Genomic DNA, 23,716 nt, shown 5'->3' with positions numbered 1-23,716 from the left:
GTTTGGGATGGAGATAGGCACTGGGATCAGGACCAGCACTGAGGTTGTGTTTGGGACCAGGAATGGGACCAGAAGAGGGAGCAGGGCTGGGAGTGGGTTTGGAATCAGGATTTGGAGCAGCCATGCAGGGACAGGTTTGGGCTGGTGGGTCTGCTGCTGTATTTCCTTCTCTTGAATAAAGCACCTGCCTTCAAACAACCGCAAGGATGTTTCCAGATCAGATCTGCACTCTGATGCTGTGCAAGATTTTGAGGGAGGGGGTCCAATCTGCATCCCTGAGCAGACGCTGTACTGTGCCATCCCAGCCAAGGCCCCGGGGACAGAGACTGCCGCTGCCAGGCCACGCTTGGAGCTCCCAGCAGCTACAGATGCACTTGATGCACTTGCTACTCATGTTCTAATGTCAGTGTGGATGACATTAATTAATATGAATTATTAATATTATTATTATTAAGTTGTTTCAGAACTAGACTCCCCAAGGCAGAAACATGCCCCATTCTGCCCATATGTGGTGTCCCCCCTACACCTCTGGACGCTGAACAGGCAGGGTCCAAACGACGTGTCTGTGGCACAGGTAGGAAATCCCCCGTCCAGCCCTCCGAGCGGCGTGCACTGCCTGCCCTGTGCGTGCCTGCCCTTAACTCCCGTTTCCTAGGCTGTTCCTGTTCACAGATACATGGGCACGCACCAGAGAAGGAGAGAGCCCTGATGCCAGCTGCGTTTCCAGTCACCTCCTCACAAGCCCCAGTCGCACCCCGGGACTGACTCCTGGGCTCTGACAGCTTTTGGAGCTGCCGTGCATCCCACCTCACCGGGTGCTGCCGACCGACAGGGTCCGGCTCTCCTGGCACCAGTCGCCAGTGCGGGTTTGGGCCTGGGGCCATGGGGCAGGGCTGACCCCAGGCGTTCCCGAAGGCCTGGGGCGCGGGGAGAGCCCTGACGGGGCCAGGGGATGCCTCCACAGCCAGGCCAGGGGTTGGAGGGCGCGGGCTGCTGGGCTGTGGTGATGGCTGTAGCAAGAGTCAGTCTAGAAATACCTGCGGGTGGTGCACAGCCCAGTATCCTGAAAGGGCCTGGCTTAGGGAGGAAAATCCCCGGAGGCTTGTACGGAATTCCTGTCTGAACCCAGCCTGGGTGCCGGGAAAGGCCGTGCCCAGGCAGGCGCAGAGAGGGATGCTCAGCAGCGACAGGCTTCGGTGGGATGCTCCGGTAAGGAAGTGAATGGCTTCGCGGGAGAGAGGGGAGGGCAGGGCGGCTCGGGGCGGCAGAGAGCGGGGGGGGACAGCCGGGGGTCGCGGTGACGGGAGGAGCAGGGCCCGGCGGCGGGGAAGCTGCAGCGGCGTTAAAATCCCCTTTACCAGTGGGTGTCACTGCAGGACAAGGAGCGTCCGGCCCGGAGGCGGCCGGGGCTGCGCGGGGGTCGGGACCGCGGCACCGGGCTCCGCCGGCCGGCAGGGCCGGGGCGCGGGGGGGGACCCCGGCTTGCGGCTCGGCTGTGCCCCGCGGTGAGCTTGGCCAGCGGCCGGGGGCGGCGGGGACGGGCCCGGGGTGGCGCCTCGGGTCGGGGACGAGGTCGCCCGGCCGGTTCCAGCCCTCAGCCCGCGGCAGGGCCGGGCAGGGTGGGCTTTCCCCATCGGGGTGCAGGTGGGTGCCGATGCGGCGGGGAGCGGTGCCCATGCTCCCGCCGGACAGCCCCTCCGAGCTGTAAGACTGGGGCCGTTTGGGGCACGACTCTGCCCAGGATTTCGGGGTGCAGTGGGGCAGGTCTGTCGGCTACAAGCCCCACGCAGCGGTGTCCCCTCCTGAATGCACTTTCTTTGACTCGGCTGTTGCTTTTTGGGTTTCTGGTCTCTTTGGTGGCTTCTTGGACCTGTCCCGAATCAGCAGGTCCGTGGAGGCTTGGTTCACACCGCGTCTGTTTGCCAGCCCTTTTCCAGCCATGCAGGACTCGCTGGAGATGCTCCCTTCCCTCTGCACGCCCCAAGGACCTGAGCAGCTGCTGCAGGCAGGCGCAGATGCTGCGGCTGGACCAAGAGCAGCAGGGCAAACCTCGTGCCTGCGTTTCTCACGCGCTTGTGAGCAGTGTTGTTTTTAGCCAGACAAGTCATTTAAGGCCCAGCTTTGTCTCTCCCTGGGGAGGTGCGAAAGGTCTCTGGTTATAATCCACCCCCGCCAGCATGGCAAACCCTACTGTTATCCTCCTAGTTATTTTAGATGGGTTTTACTGAGAGGCCTGTCCTGAAAAGAGGGAACGGCATACCAGGGTCTCCCCTGTGTGGAGCAGGTGATTTCTTTCCTCCCTCAGCTCAGGTGTGGGCATGCTGGAGTTTGCTACAGCTGCTTCCTTGTATAAAGGGCAGATGGAGGCACAAGCTGCCCCTAAGGAGGGGTGGGAAATGGTGTTGCAGCTGGTGTGGAGCCTTCCTTGTCCTGGGAGAGGTAAGAAAAGCTGCTCCTGCAGTTTACTTCATTTTTTTTTTTGTCTCTCAAATGGCACAATTTAATGTTATGAAGGACTTTGCTCTTTTAAAAGTTTGACTAGAGATCTGGTGGGGGACAAGCCCTGGGCTCAGCATGGCTTCTTTGTGTCCCTTGGCTGCCGGGGGGTCTGTGCAGGAGGGCTGGGCAAGCCCCAGTGCTGAGGTGTCAGGGCAAAGCTGTGCTGGGCACATCCACCCCCTCTGCAGCGCTTGTTACCGGCCCCTTCCTGAGCTGGGGCTGCCCAGGGCTGCAGATCTCACCCCTTCAGGCCACGGCCCTGAGGAGCCCAGGCTGTCCTGGGGTGAGCACACCTGAGCTCTCTGGGTGCCAGTGGGATGATGAATACAAAGACTGAAAGCTAACATTGGACTTAAATATTATCTGGTACAATCTGAGATGTAACAGTAGATGTGGGAAGCAGACTACTTAAGAGTAATTAATTGTTCTGCTAGCAATCTTGGAGCTGCACAGTTAAAGCAATCGCAGTTATTACCAAGCGGTATTTTCTTAAGGTGAAATGCTCTGTTGGGAGGAGATGGCTTTTAAACGTGTTGGTACCTGTCTGAGCCTCTGCTGTCACCTGTTGGTGACCAGGCTGGGGTTTGGGTGCTCTGACGTTGAGTTGGTGTTGGTGGAGTTTGAGTTTGTTCAGCGTCTGCTCGGAGCGGCTCAGCCCTGAGGGCACCGGGCACCAGCAGCTGTTTGAGGGCGAGTGTGGAACCAACTGGGGCCATCTTCAAGCGAAGGCATCGCTCTGCGGTGGGGCCTCAGTTTGGCAGAGCACTTAAGGCAGGTGTTTGGATGCCTTCACACAGGCAAGGGCTTTGCTGAAGCAGGCAGTGATGGGAAGCTTACTTGGCAACGAAATGAGAAGGACTGATGGATTATGAGATATTATAGACTTGATATCGACTGGGATATGGTTGCATTTAATATATTTGTTCAGAACAGACAGCGAAGGAGGCTGTCCTGCTTTCCCTCTGGGGCTGCACTGGTGTGAGCGCTACCCTGTTCCTGCTGTGAGTGTTGTTACCTTGAGCGTGATGAGAATTGTGGTGATCAGACTAAGGTATTGTGCACCTCACACGAAGCAATGAACAGGCTGAGACAGAATCATTCCTCTCACATTTATTTGCTGTATCTGCATTAATGGAACTTTTTAAAACCAGAGAGAAAGCCTATCGTCTATGGCTATCGCAGACACTAAGGGCTGCGGTGCCCAGCACAGTGCTGCGGTCCTCGCTGCGTGGATGCGCTGGGAAGGGGACCACGGCTCGCAGGCACCTCTCAATGGGAGGCATTGAAGGCCTTTTTACGAGTGTCACAGTCTGGAAAAGTACTGAGATGAGGCCCAACCTATAATGAAAGGAGCAGATAGAGGATTGGTTACAGTGAGCAGCCAGCCAAAGAAAATAGGTTGTAGCACAAACAGGGAAGAGACTGCAGATTGGTGCAAGGGTTTTTGCCTGTTTGGGAGACGTTGCTCCAGCTGAAGTTAAACGCTTCACCTGTTTGAAATGAGGACTAGTTTTCTGATTGACTTCAGGAGATTCTTATTCTGCTCTAGTAACAAGGTCCTGTAGTCTTACTATGGTGTGTTGGTTGTCTGATGTTTTCAAATGCTGGCGTGCCTTAAGGTGAACCCTGAAATAAATATGACTTGTTTTCTACAACCCAGGACTTGTGTGCTTTGCTGAGGGGGCCAGGATGGGCTCAGAGCTCCTGGGAAGCCCCTGTCAGGGTCAGGGACTCTTGCATGACCAACAAGCACCCGGCAGCCTCTCCCCAGGAATTGCCTTCGAGGTGGGGAGGGGGTGAACAAGTGCCCAAGACAAAGAAACAAAAGGGAAGTCACCTGGGGGAGAAAGGTGCCAGGGCCCTTTGGGGTGGGCGGTGGGGTTCACACACAGCGGCATGCAGCAAGCCTCTACAGTAGGTGCAGAGTTACTGAGCTGTGCGTCCTTGTGGACGGAGTGGGTTTACCATGGGGGGCCATGGGCTTTACCTGCCCCAGTGCAATTCCTTCTGCCGTGTATCTGCCTTGTGTGGATGTGCCGAGCTGCACCCCGCTTCCCCCACCCTGCTCAGGCTGGCTGGGTGTCAGGCTTTGCATATGTAAAAATACACAGCAGTCTTTGCCCTGAAAAGCTTGCTAGTGATCTCATTAATCAAGACAAACAAAGTGTATTTAGCTATTCCCCCTCTCTGGAGAAAGGCATTCAGGTACTTAAATATGCATTTGAGTGCCTAACTTCAGACAGTTGTTTCTGGATGTTTTTGCTTTCTCAGAAGTAGCAGCAGTGACACAACCCCTCTCCGGGAGGGAAAGGTGGGAGAGGCAGAACCAAGGGCTGCCAAAGTAGGTGGGCAGCCCCTGGGAGCTGGCAGGGACAAGCCCCAGCTGGGCCAACTCCAACCTCCCATTAATGATCCAGGAGTTTTTCCCTCGAAGCTGGAATTGTTAGAAAAACCCAGTGCTGGCAGGTAAGGACAGCTGAGCTGCTTCTGTCAAATGTGCCTCTGCCTTCCCCGTCGTGCTCCCCGCCCACTGGTGCTGGGAACTGGGCAGGGGGAAATTTCTGTCTGGGACTGGGTTGAAGCCGCAGGGGAGGAAAGAGCAGTTTATTCACTCTAGTCTTGGTACAAAGCTCCCAGGTGAGAAATGTCACACTGAGCCACAACTGGCAGTAATTAAAATGAGTGGAGCCCTTGACAAAGTTGTGAGGGATGCCAGCTTCTGCCCTCAGCATGAGTAAGTGGGAAGCACCAGGTGTAGGACAGGGGACAAGTGCTGTTTTAAAAAATGAGAAACCCTCTCATAATGAGGGACAGTTGAGAAATATGGATTAGTCCCAGGCCAGTAATTAGAGTCAAGATAAGGGTGTCCTTGGGTCAAAGGTCTTATTATGACAGAGACTGGTGTTGAGATGTCAGTGCCAGTGATGAATCCTCATCTCCGATTCTTCTAATTCATATTTTAAATGATGAACCCAAAGGTACTTCCTCTAGAGACAGCTGATGATCTTTACCATTACTCTGATGGGGTTACGGGCTGTTATACCAGGACTTTGTCTGAATTGTGGAGTTGGAGCATTGGCTGTAGCAGGACAGGAACAGAGTTTGTAGGCACAAGCTTGGTGGTTTTCCTTGCAGGATGATGGAGCTGCAATGGTTTTCAGCTGCTGATCGGAAGCAATGTTTTGCTGTTGCTGATTGCATTTGTTATTGACAAATTAAAACCTGCAGGACACTTGCAGCTGGGATGTTTTAATGTCAGTGCTTGCTTCAAAGAATTAGAGGGGCAATAAAAAAAGCCTTATCACTCCTAAAACTTAAATATGTATTTGGGGGGTTATTTTCATTTGGGTTTCTCAGTTATGATAATGTTTGAAATCAAAGGACTGTAAATGACCATTTGTCAAGCATTGGTACAGCCACATGCATGTAGCAAGCAGAAGCAGGTCTGTTAATGGAGGACTAATAAATCCTGTAAGATGCAGAAAGGCTAAGCTGGTACAGGGAAGGCAGAGCTCCCCTGGTGGCAGCAGAGCACATACCCCAGAGGCTGGGATTTCATGGGTGCTGTTGGGCTTGTTGACACTGAGATGGGTGCTGGAGGGTGTGTGCCATAGCTGCTGGGCACTGTGAGCACCCTTGGGTGGTCAGTGAGATTAGCTTCTGGGGGGAAAGGTAAGTGAGAGTTGCACTGGGAGGGGGGAAAGTTTTAATTGATATAGCTGGATTAAATGGTTTGTGATGACTTGGGGGAGGTGTTGAGAATGAGCTCATGCAAAGAGCTGAAGCAAGCCACAAGCAGCTCCTGGCTCTCCTCCTGCCCTGGAAGGATCCACACTCGGCTGCAGGGAGGTGGGGCTGTACCCGCTCCTCACGGCACCTGCCTGGCTCTGCCCGCCTGCTCAAAGGCAGCTTCCCAGCCTTGCACGATTTTTCACTTTAACAACAAAGCCGCCCCTAGACTCAGCCTAGTTTTTCCATCATCCATTTGATCGAATCCTTTTAGCGGGTGACAAAACACTTTCTTGAGCTCTCTTTACAGGAAACCAATCTCTATTCCTTTTTCAAAACCTCCCTCATTTACAGGAGTCTAACAAATCCTGGGCCTTTTAAGTCCTCCCTTTTTTTTCTTTTTTCCCCCAAAACAACACTAAACAACAGTGCCATGTTTGTAGATTTTTTTCGGGGGGGAGAAGGGAATAAAATACACAATACAGAGAGGGGTAGGGTGTACACACTGACGCACGCCGCGCCGAGCATCCCCGTACAGACAAAAACCACGCGTGCGCGCGCACATCGAGATGCAAATGATTTCCGTGAAGCTATCACTTGTAAAGCTTGACAGAAAATAATGAGAAACACTAAATCTTTTATAAGGTCAACACTCAAGCAGCTGTCAAACAAGAAAAGAATTTAGCGAAAGATCCGCAAAAACTTCCATCGCCTCATTAAATCCAACAGGGCCGGGGCCCGGCGTGGTGAGGAGGCACCGGGGCGCCTCCGTTTTGTGTCAGTAATTTGCGGCGGAGGAAGAGGGAAGACGAAACAGCCAGCGCCGAAGGGGCCTTGGGGGAGGCTGGGGAATCGTTAGTGCGCCAGGAGCGGCCTCGGCTCCTAATTGGAAGCATTGGGCATTATCAACGGAGGATTTGCCTCGGCTCCCTGACAGCTCTCTAGGCCTGGAATGATAGCCCACTTGTCAGTGTAAAAGACCATTAAAAACAAACCATTTTGATTTAATTGGAGGCGGTGCGCTGGGGGCCCAGGTGAGGTGCTTCATCAGCCGATGTTGGCTGCTGATGCCTTTTTCCCCCTGTATTGATGGCTTTTTTTTTTCTCCCCTCCCTTTCAAAAACTGTCTAGGAAAGAGAAAGAGGTGCTGAAAGATCCTTCACAGCTGCATGGAGAGCGGCTTTCAATAGGGTTGTCAACAAATGCCATGACAAGTTAGAGAGAGGCAGGTATTTTTAAAACAGACGTTATTCTGTCCAAGATGAGCTGCGTTCGGAGGTGTGTGTTGGATTATTAGGGTTACAAATACTGTGGCTTTTCCTGGCAGTAGCACGCTTAAACAGTTTAATGAATGGAGTTGATATTTCTCTCCCCACCTTTCTAATTCCAAGAATGTAGGGAAATGCAGGACAAGGGAGTCTGGGCTAAATGATCCTTATTTGCTTCAGACCAGGAATGTTTCAAAAAGTGCTCAGCGATTTTTGGCTGCTGTATTTAATGCCCCATGGAGATTTGGGATTAGTTTTTTTGTTTCCTGAAAATAAGGGCCGCAGATGTTTGCTGGAGCTCACTGGTCACTTGGTCTGGGCAATAGTGTGAGTAAAGGAGAATGAATGCACTGGAGCTGTAACCTGGCGTGTGCCCCCCTTGGCAGATGGCCAGGGGTCAGACCAGAACCGGCAGCTTTTGCACCGACCTCAAGTGTTTCTGAGATTTGAATCCTGACCCTTTTCATGCCAGGCAAGAGTTTTACTTCAAACGAAGTTGTCTGTTGGTACATAGCATCTCTGCGGAACTGGCCCATGAATGAAACCCCAAGTCCATTTCAAAAGCACCTCTGTGGATTTGTGTACAAAACAGCAGGTAGCACCGAAAGCAATGGTAGGTGTTCACCTGTAAGCCAGCTCAGCGTGTGTGGTTTTACTCTACTGCAAGCCATGAGGCTGCAGGGACCCCAGATTTGTTCCTTTACAGGTGAATATCTCCATAACAGCAATGGACGTAGGTTGCCAACAGTTGCTTGTGCTGCCTTTGGACACCAGGGCTTGGATGCAGGTGGAGCCTGCCCTCGAGATGGTCCAGGCTGTAAGGCTGCACAGGGAAGCGTGGTGGTTTCTTGTGTCAGTTAGGAGATGTTGGAGAACAACGAAAACGGCAGAGGAATGAGGGGTTACCATGTCTCTGAGGGAGACACGAGGAAGGGCTGAGCTGAGCATGTCGAAGGGCAGCATTAGGGTGTGATGGAGAGGCTGAGTGTCCAGGGCACATGCAAAGGGATACTGGGAAAGGTTGGATGATGGAAATGCTTTGCTGTGATTTGAGCAATTGCATTGCTGGAAATTTCAGCTGTTAGGCAAAACAAGAAAACCTGACGAATTTGCAAGAAAATGTAGTGATGGTGACTGGGGCCTGGAGCCTGCATTTAGTCACCGAATGGCTGCGGTGCGGGAGGTGACATCCCTGCTCTGGGCCCAGTGGAGATGTGCAGGGATCGTGCTTGGGGTAGCTGGGTCTCTGCTGCCCATTTGGAACCCTGCAGGGTGTTGTATTTTCTTTTTACATTGTGCCTGTTGTAGGCAGGCCAGCACTGTGCTGCTTTGGATCGTCACTGTGGGGCTGGGACCCACCAATTCATGTCACTTGGGCCATTGAACAGCCATCAGCCATCAGGTGACATGGATTTCTTTCTTTTTTTTTGGTCAGCCAAAATCCCAGCCGAGGGGAGGTTTGGTCTGGTACCATGGTGACAGAAAGCTCTTGAACTCATTGCTTTGTTCTTTAAGCACTATCTAGGGCCCAGGAGACAAGTTTTATAACACTCCATGAAGTTTTGCTGTCCTCACACCTGGGAGGATAAACACCGTATCTGAAAAGCCAGCCCACCATGTGCTGTGCATATCAAGCCTAGGTTATTGAAGCAGAGTCTATGGCTTTTCTGACAAGACAACAGTTGCAAGATTACATGAGCTGTGCTTGTCAGTTCAGCTCTTTAGACAAAAATAGAGGTAAGGCATTAAAAAAAAATGTGGAACATTTTTGTGTGTATGTGTTAAACCTCAACTGTTAATTCTGATGAAGGATCAGGCTGTGAGCAGATATCGGATCCCTGGTGAGAATCAAATTCTGGAGCCCAGAATTTTGCTGCAAAGTTTATACAGTGGGGATTCCTCTAATTACTTTCAGTGGAAATTTACCTGACAGAGCTTTCCCAGGTAACGCAAGGCATATGCGGGAGAGCCGCTCAGCCGTTGACAGAGCCTTTGATTTTGTGCCAGGTTGCAAATTAAGTCTTTTGCCAAGGTACCCGAACACTTGCTCGTCAATTGCTTATCGCTTATTCATATTGCGCATCGAGCGCAGCTCGTTTCATCTGCTCGGGAAGGCAGCGCGTGTTGACAAAAGTCTTGTCCAAAGTTGCTGCATTTTCTTTCCTCCCCCTGTTTGGTCAAGTAAACAAGACTGTTCTTCCTGGAAAACCACCTTGAATGTCTGTGCAAGTCGGAATTCTCTAATGAGCAAAGGAAAAACCCTGGTGTGTCAGTGACATGCGGTGCACGGAGTTATTTTGACACACGGGTGAATTCTGTCCTACATCACTGCTACATGAGGTGTGCTACTGAAATCCTTCTGGATTGACTTGACAGAGCCCTGGAAATCTATTGCGGAGTGGCCAGCATTGACTTACTGGTTTGGATTGTGACTATCAAATATTCAGATGGAGGTAGGTGGAGCCTCGCTGTGGGCTGGCATAGGCAGGGCTGTCGGGATGCCGTGTTTTGGCAGCAACGTCCTTTGCAAGGTTTGGTTGACACCAGGGATGCCATCCTGCCTGGGCCAGCATGATGCTAGCGATGAGTGACACAGGGTCGGGACACGTCCCATGAACATGCCGGGCAGGAGTATTTATGTCCATGCTGGCTGCCTGAGGTACAGTCCCCAGGGAGTGTAGTCCCATGTCTACAAATAAATGAAGTCTTGGTGCACAGTCACAGCCGTGTTGGCAAAACCTGAGCCCAGGAGTCACGTCACTGCAGGCAGAGCAAGGCAGAGGCTGTTTGCCTTGAGGGGGTGACTGAGGAAGAGAAGGGCAGTAGAAGCATCTTGCTGAGGTGAGTAAGGAGTTAAACTGTTTGTTGTGGGGTTTTTTGTTTGTTGTTGTTTTTTTTAAATGCTCCAATTCAGTCACTTTCCCTAATGAACTGCCTGTCAGGACATGACTGGCTCCCTGCAACCTGTTTGTCTCAGCGAGCTGGAGGGCCCAGGAGACCACATGCCAGGTTGGTCCTCCAGAGCGAGACATGGAGCAGGAGCGATCACCCGGTGTGGGAAAGCCTGTGAATCACCCGGTTAGCTTAATAGCGTGGGCCATTATTCTAAAGCAGCGGGGCTGAAACCTAAATCCAAATGAAAATATAGTCAATTTGTCTATACTTTACTGACTGAATGACTATGTAATGTCGTGCAGCCCTGGCAATGCAGGCAGCAAGCAGAGGCAATGAGTGGGGAGGGCAAAGCTCCTTTGTTTTCTTCTCTTCCGCTTCCCCTGCAAGCTCTAGCGTGGTGCCAGGAGATAGTCTTGCAGGGACTGAATGACAAGTCCAGTTTAAGAGCCAGTAGTGACATCCATGCCCAGTTTCTGCAGCTCTCTGTAAGAGGTCAGGATGGGAATAGAAAAATCCTCCTTGTTGATGTTCATGGGTCTAAAGGAACAAAATCTCATCTTCCTGCTGCCCCCTGCTTTGGCTTACAACCATCTCGGTAGCTGGGTGCTCTGCATTGCTCCTCCCAGGCCCAGAGCAGGCTGGACTGAAAGGCATCATGCCAGATGACAGGCAGTGACTGAGTGACAAGGATGAGTGGCTTGAGGACATGTCACACCCCTGCACTAGCCTCGGTCACATGTAAAAATAGTCCAAAATGGGGCTGTGGTCAGGGCAATGGAGTCTCTGTACGTTGTTGTCCAGAGTTGGAAGTTGTTCCCAGGTCATGAGCATCTTCTGTAATGGCCAGAGCAGGACAATGTCACTGAAGGTTGAACTAATATGCAGATGGGAGTCTGCTAACAAGCTTTCTGTAAAGTGATATTTTTGTGGTTGCTTTTCCTACTGCTTGTTGCACAGTAGGATGAGAGCTTTGTATGCATTAAAGACAGTGTTTTGGTAAAGTGCCTACAGTGGTCAGTGCTAATCGCTGGCCTCCCCAGGCCATTGAGTCTTAAAAAAAGCCATAAAGTAGTTAGCTATCACCACAGAAGAGCCTGAGAAAGGTTTCATGAGGACAGAAACGCTGCAAGAACAAGCTCCCTCACCTCTTTGGAGCACTGCTCTCTATTGTCATCCTTGTAAAGGAGGGATTGATAGAGTGACTCCTGGAGTCCCTGGGTTTGCTTGAAGGGTCAGGCCAGTTTGTCTTTCAAGACCCTTCCACCACCACCACCTATGTAGAACCCAACTTTACAGAGATGGTTAAAGCACAGTTTGGAGGCTACCAAGTGTCTTTGGGAACCATCAACTTTCTCTGGGTTGTTACTGCTTTTAACTGGGTAAACATTTATGGATGTTCAAGAGAATTTCTTTCCATGGAGGAAACAATGCACTGAAACTCAGCTGAGCAATGAATTTCCTGATCCAAGTTCTAACATGGGCCGTGCCTGTTAGATCTGCAGCTGGGGAAAGGCAAGCCTTCCAGGTTAATGTAATGAGAAAGGAGGAGTACAGAAAATCTGCAGAGGCTCTGCAAAATGAGATGTCCCTCCTCCCTTGGATGCTGCTCCCGGGAAGGAAGGGAAGAGGAGAGGAAGGAGAAAGGTAGAGAGAAGAAGAAAAGACTTGGAGGTTTGAGAGCTGTGTCTGGGGGAGGAACCCAACCACAGTTATGGATGAAACAAAAGGGAAAGCATGAAGAAAAACACAGGCTGAAAAATGAATAGTGATGGAAAGGTCTGGGGTGAGAGGAGCTCTAAAGAGGAGGCTTGCCCCAGTATCTCGTGTGACTTACACAATCTGTTTAACAGCGATCGGTCATGTTCTTTCCCTGACACTAGCCGCAGCAGCAGCTCTGTGCTGACAGGCAGCGAGGATAAATGATTACTGACATATGCTAATCGGACAGTCTTAGACAGGATGTAAGAGGAATACATCAAGGTGGTGCAAAACACATTTCTTCGTTGAAACTCTCCAACTTGTACAAGTAAATTAGCTTCAGCAAGTCACAAGGCTTCTTCGTTGTTTTAAACCGCGGTTAAAAATCAACAGCATGGCAAAAAAAAATAACCCCATCAGAACAAGGGCTAGGGCGGAGGGCTGAGAGGCTCTTTGCAGCGGTATCTATCAATGCCAGATATGATTTTGGCCGTGTAAACTCCCTGCAGGGTTTCAGTGCTTTCAGACTTTCTGGTGTCTCCTTTCCGTTCCCCTTGCCCAGCTCTTTTTCCTTCCTTCCTAAAATGCCCCCTAGCTCTTCACTTGAAGTTTCCCTGTAATTTACACCACAAACAAAGCTAATGGAATTCAAACAAGTACCCCAGAGCACAGCAGGATGAGCAGATGAATTCAGGGAGATGTTTAGATCCCATCACTAGAACAAGAAATCGTCTCCTTGGCTCTTATTTGGATCAATTAAAGGAAGTGTCATGCACATCTGTAACCTGGCTAGACCCTTTGCTCAGTCTCAGGGTGAATATTATCAATCAGGTAGTTTAGAGAGGTATCAAGAGTGCAGGCTTTCTGGAAATCTCTAATTCTTGGGGTGAAAATGCTTCTTGAAACATCTTGTGTGGTTTGAATTAGTTATGGTGAGAGCTGATAAAATGGCAGGCTACCAAAATGCAGGTTTGACTGTCCTACTCGTGGGGGGTGGTTGCGGGGGTACCAGCAGAGAACAAAGGCCCCCTCAGTACTAGCAGGGAGATACAAAAAGGTGCTTCTCCTCTGGTGAAGGTCATGCAAGTGCACACAAGTCAGAAAACAAGTCATTAAGTCCTTATCTGGGCAACTGCTGCCTATCTTCCAGGGCTTATGGCTGCAAAAAACATCCCACCTTTAAGTCCAAAAGGGGCTGATGTTTGAACACATCCAGTGCTGGAGCGCTTTATGGTCTGGACCTCAGGGACTTCTGAGGTAAGAGCATTGTGTGCTAAGGGTGTTATCAGGGCATGTGGGCAAGGTTAGGAGGTGTCCTCGAGTTCAATCAAGTGCTCCATACCTTCTCCAAGCGGGGCAGGTGCCAGAAGGACTCCTCCTTTGCAGGTAGTGGGTGTTTTCGCAGAAACGTGGTGCGAGTTTCGCACACTTTGCCTTTCTGTAACCAAAGATAAACAAGAGTGGGTTGAAATGCACAGCTATATACATCAGGTTGGTGTCATGCAATGTAACGACACTGGGATGAGCTAGACTAAAAGTAACTTTGGACTGATGAGCACAAGTGCCTGGTTTGGGTTTCCAGTCTGGGGTTTCCTGGCTGTCTGCTGTGTGTTGCTCTCCTGATTAACTGCAGCTTGCAGTGCTTGACAGTCCCAGCACAAGCTGGTGCAGGTACCTGGTGAATGTTTCGGCCACTGTGTGAAACCCTGGGGAACCTGCCTGCGCTGTGGTCTAGAGCGTAGGTTTGTGTTGTTTAACTCAGTAATTGGTGGCTGCAGGCTTCAGGAACCTGATGGAGGGAACTTGGTGATTTAAAGCATCAGTCATTAATAGATAAGGTAGGGATGCACTTTCCAACATCCCAGGCTTGTGTATTCATAAAGTAGCTGCTAATTAAGAACATTGTATTCTTGCACTTCCACTATAAAGCATAGTTTGTGATGGCAGTAAGCCCATTGAAATTGGTCATTACCATATTAGCTCGACTCTTCTTTGAGCCATTAACTAATAAAACAGTCATTGGCTGCTTTTAAATGTTATTACGATATTGGTATGTTTAACAGCACAGCGTTGCACTCTAACAACTGCTGCGGGTGCCGGCATCAACCACGCCATGCCAGGATGAGGGCTGGTGATGGTCCTTTGAACATTTGTTGGCTGTTCCATTGCTTTGTCCACTGTTACAGGTAACCGGAGCAGAGCTGATGCTGTCCAAAGGACAGTCTGCAGGGTTCCTGGCATGAGGATGACATAAATACCAAAAATCACTTGAAGCCTAATTCTTTGTTACAGCAGGGCCTTTTAGTATTGTGGTGATGCAGAGAGAAGCAGAGCCTCTGTTTTAGTTGATACCAGGAGTAAAACCGGGCACCCTGTGACCAGACACGTATTGATGCAGAGAGATGCTTACTGATGGACAGAAAGGTGTCTCTGTGGGATGAGCCTTTTGAAAGGCCTTGGCCAAAGCACCACTGCCCTGGAGAGCTTGCTCAGCTCCGGTGTATATCTTCAGATACAAAAATACTTTTTAAAAAACCTTCCCTTTTGTCTCTAGAGCTCTTTCAACGTGCACACACGTTGTAATTTGCACATCTAGTGTTCTCTCCCACAGCATCGCCCCACAGGACACGGCTCTGGCTGGAGCCAGGCTCATCTTGGCTGGGAAGCAGCTGATCTTTGTTCGGCTTCACCAGCCTTCCAGCAGTCAGGGAGGACGGTTTCCCAGCCTGAGACCCCTCTCCCTGGCTGGGAAAAGTCCCTCCATCGTGGGGTGGGACAGTGGGGGGTTAGGCCTGGTAGCAGTGCTGTGTGCGGGAAGGAAGAGCACTGCTGGAGTACTATCACCTTTTTCTTTTCCACTTGCTGGGCTGCTGTCAGTGCTCTCTGCTGCTCCATCCACAACTCCTTGTACCTGTGTTGGAGAAGGTCAAAAAAGGGAGTGCAAGGCCTGGAAAACATGGAAAAGACAACAATATAATCTCCAGGGTTAATGACTCTCTTTACCTTCCCATGCTCATCTCTGCTCCTGGAAAATGTGACTGGTGGGAACATGAATAAACCCTTGCACTGGGAAAGGCTTTCTCTTCCTTGAAAAAGACTCAAACCCGCATTCATTTGCAGTTAATACACCACAGCCTGCATGTGCTTTTGGTAACCTGCAGCAGGACTGTGCTAGGGCATTCCTCAGAACGGGCACAACTTACACCTCTGCCTGTAGGGCCCATACCACTGCCCGTGTTCCAGCCCCAGTGTGCTGGAAGGACCATGGAGCACCACAAACTGCAGCTCAACCACGGGCCCTGCCATGGCTCCAGAAGGACATTTCCCAGCTGGTACCCGATGGTGGGTAAGGAAAGCACTGAGCGGGGCAATGCCCAGAAGCAGAGAGCTGGGGCTTTGCATTGCCACCCTGGAGCTCAGAGGAGCAGCTCTGGCTCTGACCAGCTGAAGATAGACGGGCTGGGTCCCCTCTAGCCTGACACAGCCATGGCAGCTGTCTGGGAAGAACCACTGGGTGCAAAGTGTGTTTTGCTAAAATAACGTTGCTTTTGCTATTCAAATATCACTACTGTGGTATACCAAAAAGCCGCAAACAGCTGCAATGATGGATTGGGTGAGAGGAGTAAGTGCTGTCCTAAGCAATCTAAATGGGGATAAAAATGGACTCGATGCAGATGGTCAGGTGTCTGCAGCAGAAAGGGGAGCTGAACTGCTGAGCCCTGGCCTAGTGCCTCAGCTGTGCAGACCAGATGTATTTGCCCCTTGAAACAGGGTACCAGGGAGCCTCCTGGCCAGGAGGGGACAGCAGCAGAGAGGAGCTGCAGATGACCATGATTCTAGAAAAACAGTAAAAATTAAAGACTTGTTGGCCAGTGTCCCGTTCAGCTGCTCTGAGCTGGCATTAACCTGACCAGCTTATGGCAGAGCTGCAGCCTGAAATTGTTGAGCCTTGCTCCTTGCGAGTGAGGATACTTTAACTTCATCAGCCACCATGGGAGGCAGAACCAGCAGTGGCAGCAGCAGGGTTCTTGCCTTGAGGACAGCCTATCGCTTATTGCTGTGGTCGTGCTGCTATCCTTTTCCCCCAGAAGTAAGCACTTGAAGGTGATGGAGGACCTCGAGCTTAAGTTTTATTGGTCCTTGTCCTTGCACACCTCACTGGGGAGGGACTTTTCCCATCTCAGCAGCAACCTGTGACAGTGTGGAGCCATCGGCCCTGGCTCTGCTCCCACCTGTAGCCTGCAGTGCCTTCAGCTGCAGCTCCTGAAACAGAAAGGCAGTGCTTTCCTTGCCTGTCCGAACCACCTGCAAGACCCTGGGGACTTGGGCTGCCTGCTGGGCTGCTTCTGGGCCACCAGCTCCACCAGCAGGTGGTTTTCTGCAGAGAGAGCCCATGTGCCATGGAGTGAGCTGGTGCTTCATGGCTTTTGGCAGGAGCGGGTCCAACATCAGTAGCAGCCAGCTTTTCACAGTCTGGAGAACCTTTGATGATCACAGAGGGCACCAGCAGTGCGTGTATGCAAATAGTAACTCTTCTGTTTCTTGTTCCTTCACCCCTGTGGTGACTTTTATTACTTAATTATTGCACACCACATGCTTCAAAACAGCCTAATCTATGGTCGTGTTTTCTAATGATGCTAGATGTGCGATCCAGCAATATACATCCCAAGGGGGCATTCATATCAGAGGAGATATCCTTCTGCAGACCTCCTGTTTTCATAGATCACATGCTGCAGGGCTTTTCAAGGCTTTGCTTACAAATCAGCTGTGCTGCTCCAGACAGTTATCTGGAGACACCCTGTGCCAAAGGGGACACTGACATTTACCCTTTGTCTTCCCCTCTTCTCCCTGCTCCTTCCCATCCAGTTTGGCATTTCACACTGATCAGAGCTGGGCAAAATATTTACAGTGGATAAAGGATGTGGCAAACCTGTGGTCGAGTGTCTTTTGTCTGCGTGGGTCTCCAGTCTCATTGTGTGGTGTAAATTTTGGTAGTCCTGGCACAAGCACGTGGTGGGCTTTGCACATGGGCCTGTTGCCTTGGCCTGTCCCTTTGCTCTCCAAGGCAGGAGCTTTCCTGGTGTGCAGGAATAGCGGGGAGGGACTCAGGAAAACATTGAGTCTTTGTATGTAGTGTTTGATTATTGATTTTTGTGGTAGCTGAATGTGTTTTCACATCTCCATGGAGGTGACTTTTACCATCTCCAGTGGACCAGCCAGTTGATGACTGATTAGTCCACAGCTGGCTTGTAAGTAAATGCTTGAAAGGACACATTTGGGTTGATGCTCTTCAGAGATCCTTCCCTGCCGTGTGATTAATCGCATTTAAGTCCTGATCCAGCAAAGTATAGAATCATGCCTGGAATAATACACGCATGAACTGCCTCTTTGAAATCGGTGGGAATGACTCGTGTGCTTATAGATGTAAGGTCTGGTGGGGCTGTAGGACGTGAGGCTTCGTCTGGCTTTTCCTGCCTCTTTGAGAGAAATACTGAGAAAGTGGGGAAAAGCAGGGGATACCAGGTAACACACTTCTTTGACTAAGGTTATCGGAGAAATTTCAGTGAGGTGGCTTTTTCTTTGTAGGTCAAACGCTGATCCCATCGGAGTGGATGGGGAATTTTGGCCCCGGTATCGGTGCCGCTTGGCAGCGTGACAATATTTCTCATTTGCAGCTAGCCTTTGGGAAAACATCCTCTCGCCTTAGTGTTACTTAAGGACAGGAATGAATGGCTTGTGTGTTCCGTTTCCTTTTGTCACCCTGCCCAGGTGTCACTCCTCTGAACCGGGAGGATTTTGCTGTTATCTGCAGATGCTGTGGGGAGAGCGGAGGAAGCATCCGCTGAAAACGCTTACTGCGGATTAAACCCCATCTTGTTCAGAGTAACTCAGATGATCTTGTTTTGGCACAAGCACCCTGCCACAGAAAGGAAAAGCGAAGAAGTTCTGATAGGATGTAACAAATTATTTACAATTGTGGGAAAAAAAAATAATCAGCTGCTTCCTTTTATAGTCAAATAGTTGGAGCCACTTCTAATGTTGACATTTCCTAAATATTTTAAAATTTATCTGTGCGCATTTTCAAAACTATTATCTCTGAAACAGTTCCTGTCTCTTTAATAGACTCTCTCTCTAATTTACTTTCAAGAGTCAGGGTACAGACCTATTTTCAACTGAAATGACAAGCACCTGCTAGCTTGGTTATACAATGTGGTAGTCTAGTCTGCCAGAAATCTCCTGGAAAAGAAGCTGCAGCCTCCTAATAGGCTATTTTACTGTGAAAACAATGTTAAAAAGTATAATAAAGTATTAACAATATTAAAATAAAACAGTGTAGGCCTTAAATGAGCTACAAACTAGTTAAATCTATTCTATTCAATATGGGCCTTCAGTGCTTTGCAGCTGATACCTCAGAGCTGGGATTTATCTAAAATGAAGGCACCAGGGACATGCAAGAGAAATGGTAATTATAATTTGCAAACATTAGGCTGACACTTTTTTGTGTATGTGTGTATAAATTGTGACAGCTGTGATTTGTGCCATGCCAAATAGTGCTCCAAAGTGCTGGGTAAGGCTCCCTTTCTGGCAGGCCATCCTCAGAGCAGCAGCTCATTAAAACTTTGGAGAAGGAGAAGTTGCCGAAAACAGGAAGGCGTCAGAACCATCTGAGGGACTTTTGGTACATGCTTGTTGAAAGGTGTTTGAGAAGAGAGCCTTGGGTCTGACAAACTGGAATTTTAGTACGCCTCTCCGTTCACAGCGGGGCAAAATAATTGGTCATCAGTGACTACTAATTTGGTTTAGTAGCCAGAGGCGTTTTTTTTCTTCCCAGAAAATCAATGACAGTGCCGAGGTCTGTTCAACGTGATTCAGCTCAAGATGGGTCCTCATTTAGCTCTTGATGCTTCTTCCACTGGAGACAGCTATTTTGTTAAAACGAAATTAAAATCTATCTATAATACTCGGCTCAGGGAGCGGCACCCATCAATGCCATGGTGCTCTTGAGGTTTCAAGGTTGTCAGTCTCCCCTCAAACTTATTTTCAAAGGTTTATATATCAACTGAATAAAAGGTATTTGGCAAAATTGGATACAAAGGACTTTGCTCAGGAAGGGGGTTTATACCAGCTTAAAAGGTACAATCAATTTGATTGTTGTGTTGTAAAAGGGTAAAAACTTGACTTGTGATTGCCTTTTTCTTGTATTATTCAAAAGCATAGGGGCTTGTAAATATTTTAGTGCAAACTTCAGCCCTTGGATTTTCCGAGTAGCTCTCCAGCCAGTGCAGACAGCTCCTGCAGCACTCTTCCCACTGCTGGTCAGGACGGGCTCCGACGGGGAGCGGAGCGAGGGAGCGGAGGACATGTGCATGGGCATCGACTCCCCGGCGGCTCTGCAGCTGTTTGGGCTGTGCCGAAAACACTGCTCTGATTTCAATGGCAGCTTTAGTGGCAGCAGGATCAGGCCCTGCGTGGGTGCTTATGCAACAGATAAATCATATATTGTATTTTTTTTTTACAGTCATGATATTAAAACTGTGTTGCAACACCACTGCCTATCCTGAAACTTTAACCCTTTCTTGAAAGGTTAATGAGGTTTCAGGGGGGTTTAGTCATAGAAGGATAGAATCATTTAGGTTGGAAAAGACCTTTAAAATCGAGTCCGTCCAAGTCCTTGCTGGCATCCTTCCATCTAAGATGATCTGCTTTTGCTGCACAGCCAGGATCTATCTGTCTTTGGGGTCTTCAGTCCGCAGGGGAGGCAGCCACAGGGGCACCGCCGTTGTATTCCTTTCTTGTGTAGTTCATGGTGGGAAGGATTTGTCCCGTGGTAGTAGTGTCCATACAGAGATCCTCCCCCGGCTTGTGGCTGGGACAGCCAAACCAGCTCCCACCACCTCAGATTGGTTTCTTATTGGGAACCAGTTTGGTCTCCAGCATCTCTGGAGCGCGGGGCTTTTTGGTGCAGCCAGTGCAGATTAACATCAGCAAATAAAGCACAAGCTGGGATCTGTGATTCTGCTCGGGGCCTTGGGGTACTGCCAATGCAGGCAGCAGTAAGCCATTAGTGCTCAGGTTCCTCTGCCCTGAAAGGGGGCTGATAGCACAGGAAAACTCTGATTACAGCTCCCTTGTACTGCTATATTGTCTCCCTTCCTCCCTCGTTACTGATGGGCTGGAGCTAGCCATCTATCTACCATTAATTTGTCTCTGTGTAGCCCAGCAGGAATCTGGGGCATGATTACAGCTCTGGCCCTTGTGTGAGAGCCAGCATGGCCCCGGCATCCCCCTGCAAACTGCCTGGCTCTGCCTCGCCTTAATTGTTCCCCTTTGGCCACTGGACCTGTCTCTTCTAACAAGGGCAGTGAGGAGGGCCGAGGTAATTGAAGCACTTAGCCACACTCCCAAGCATTGCCTCCTGCAGCTAATTAGGAAAGAGGGCCGCTGGGCTCTTCGTTATTTCTTTTAATTGTTTGTGGGTTTTGCATAACAGTGAATGGCAGAAGAGGGATGTGCAGTTAGTGGTGAATTCTTGACTTTGAAATTTGTATAAAAGGTCACTTACAATTTGTTAACATTTTCACAAGAGTGAATTCAATTAGCGGCTCCAGCAGTCCCCGTGCACACGCGTGCGGGCGTGTTTGTAAGGAGAGGGAGAGATGGCAAAACAAGCAGGGCGTGAATGTAAAGGCTCTTCATTTTCCTAAGAAGCTTGTGGACTACACGGTAAAGTTATAGGCCCCTTACAGCTTTATGGTCCTCTAAATAGGTCCTGGCCATAAACCCATGGAGAGGCCTGAAAGATCATTTTTAAATGATCTCCACTTGTCCTCACTTTCCGTTAACCACTGAAGAAAATAACAAGAGAAAAATTGGTAGAAAACACTCAGGGACCAATTTTTTTGCAGTCCTTGGGCTGGCAAAACTCTCAGTTGAAATAGTGGGTCTTTCACCCGTGCGGCAGCTGCAGGATCCGTGCTGGTGAAGCACTGATTACTCCGAATTTTGGAAGCTTCTTTACAATCCTTGTAATTTGGATGAGGAAATAACAATATAAATTATTTCACTGTGGGCAGCCAATGAGGCAGTGGCTTCTTCTAAGTGTCAGAGGATCTGTTATTTTGCTCAGAGGGCTCGTATGTCTAGAACAGTAAAAAGAATAAAATCCATTGTAAACATGCACTTTAAAAGATTTATCAGATGCTCATAGCTGTACTTAGGAGTATACATGGTTACAAGAGCACCAATTTGCTTTACTATTCCCTCCTAGGCCCAGAGTGAGATGTATACTTGGAACGGTCCTAAATGCACACATGGAAACACGTGTCTTGCAGTGAAGATACCAAGCCAGCTCTTACCCATTAAATACTTGGCTTCACAAGCTGGAATTTGTGCATTAGCATTGATTTTTTTTTTGGGTTGGAGATACCCTTTGGCTGACTTAAGTGAAGATTATTTAGATTTGTCTTCAACGCATTTGTCTGCTGACTGGAAATCCGCTGTTATCCTGTGAGAAACTCGGGTGGGACGTGATTATGGGGCAGAGTTATTCTGCCTGGAGGTCTCGATCCATGGCTGAGAGTGAACAGTGCTCAGTCTGCAGCCATCAACAAATGCAAAACATCCTGATGAGTAAAAAACCAAGAGAAACCCCTGCAACACTGAGCAAAACAAATCAAAGAGCAAGGTCTTCCCCTTGACCTCCGTCCCATGCTTGAATCTCTCCGGCTGGGTGGGAACATTACTTTGTTTGAAAGGAGAAGATGTCAATGAGGGCTGAAAAGCTTTGTTTCACAAAAAGGATTCTGCGGCTATTTCCCCCGATCCAGGTTTTCATTGCACAGACTGCAAAAGCAACAGTCTGCAAGGGACAAAGTCCACTTGTGGCAAGAAGTAGTCTTAGATGGTAAAAGTTATGGTAGAAATTTTTCAGCCAGCCGTAATCAATGGAGATAAACCCAGGGACAACAGCCAGTCTGTGTGAGAGAGTAAATTACTTTCCTATTCAGTGTAATGCAATTGGTAATAAGGGATCTAAATCTCTATTCTTTAGATCTTTTTTTCCCAGCTCTGCGGCTGATGTGCAGGACCTGAACCTTATGCCAAACCATGACTTGGCTGTTTATTTTCTCTTAATCCGGGAGCCTGAAGTAGTTGGAAACCGTTACAACTGCAGTCGGTAACTACACTGGAGGAGAACCAGTATCTTCACGGGGCACTCAGGATTTTTTGAAGGGGTAACAGGCCTTTCTGCCCAACCAGGTGCTGCAGCTGCCTGGGCGCAAGGCAGCACGATCCAGGCGGATGCGGCTGGGAGCTCTGCGGTAGCTAATATACGCACGGCGACGTGAGCACATACCCAGCCTGGAATGTCTCCAGTAGAAGAAAATGATTCTTGAAATAGAAATTCTTATCTTAGCAACGTGAGAACGGTGGCAGAGACACAAAGTGCCTTCCGCTGAGGAACTGGATAGGATATGCAATTATCTGAACTGATGAGTCCTATATTTTTTAACTTGGTTGCGTTTTTCTGGTGCCTTCAGCCTGACAGTGGTTCCAGTCACTATGTTACATTTTTATAATTTGTTTTGTCAGTGCTCAGGTATTTTTTTTTCTAAAACTTTTGTTTGCCTCAATCTTTTGGATTTTTGTGGTTTTACACTCTTTATTCGTTTGGCTTCCAGCGATCGTGGATCAGATGTGGGCTTGCTGCAATATTCATCTTTCTTGCCTGTCCAGCTTTTCCTGGTGGGTTCTTTCCAGGAACACCCTCTGCTCTTCAGTATTGTTTCTTTGACATATTTTTGCAGCTGGTCTATAGCTAGATTAGCTTTTTTCCAGGGCCATATATTAATGACCTGAAATGTTCTTTAAGTCTCTCAGAAATGAACCTACCAGTGCCCTCTCTGTGCCAAAGAGCTGCTGGAAATATCTAAGCAGCTTTTGGGCAGCTTTCTAAACTTTGGCTGTGTGCAAACATCACGGACAGTTCGGGTGGAAAGGCCGCTTGTAAAGCAGAAGCATGAGCATTGAAACCTCCCTTCTCGGGGAAGGTGAAAGCTAAGGACAGAGGAGTTGGTTAAGCCAGGAAGCTGCAGGGATAGCCAAGGCAACAGCTGAGCTGCTAAAGGCCAGCGAGATGATTGTCAACAGAGCATTAGGACAATTGCAAATGGTACAAAGAAAAGAGGAGGTACTGGATAACTGATGCCCTTGGCCAATTGTAACAATTTGAAGAAGAGATTGCAGTGACCAAATGCTTGAGAGAGCTGAGTTTGCTGCAGGAACATGGTGAAAGCAGCTGCCGAAGGATTAAGACCAGTTTTAGAGAATGGGAGGTGCAATGTTAGGAGGAGATGAAGTTAGAAGGAAAATGGGATGCAAAATTCAGGAAAGGGATGGTTGAAGTGAAGGCAGACGGTAGGGGGGACCTGGCAGGAGACATGGGGATGACAGAGTGCCAGGGAAATCCTGCCAGCACACCCAAGGTCAGCCCAACCTACAGGCCAACTGCCAAGTGGATGGCAGCACGTCGGAGGCAGGGTTATGGCCATGCAGGGTTTGAAGGAGGTACAGGTGTAGGATGGCAGAGAATGGCACGTCTGTGCAGTCCTTGTGTCCAGGAATAT

The 23,716-nt window shown here is 49.3% G+C and overlaps 1 protein-coding gene across 1 annotated transcript in view; it reads right to left on the bottom strand.

Moving 5' to 3' along the window:
- Window positions 1-3,628: 3,628 nt before the first annotated feature.
- CFAP77 (cilia and flagella associated protein 77) overlaps window positions 3,629-23,716 on the bottom strand; it is a 61,003-nt gene continuing 40,915 nt past the window's right edge. The window contains exons 4-6 of the mRNA XM_087753195.1: window positions 14,934-15,036; window positions 13,432-13,527; window positions 3,629-3,837 (exon numbers count right to left, since the gene is read on the bottom strand). Of these exons, the coding sequence (XP_087609321.1) occupies window positions 3,769-3,837; window positions 13,432-13,527; window positions 14,934-15,036 (268 nt within the window). The 3' untranslated portion in view covers window positions 3,629-3,768. The remainder of the gene's footprint in view (window positions 3,838-13,431; window positions 13,528-14,933; window positions 15,037-23,716) is intronic.

Source organism: Nipponia nippon, unplaced genomic scaffold, assembly GCF_047370975.1.
Source record: "Nipponia nippon isolate SJK-2023a ecotype South Korea unplaced genomic scaffold, ASM4737097v1 scaffold_16, whole genome shotgun sequence".
NCBI lineage: Eukaryota > Metazoa > Chordata > Aves > Pelecaniformes > Threskiornithidae > Nipponia > Nipponia nippon.
This window is presented reverse-complemented; position numbering and strand designations above follow the sequence as displayed.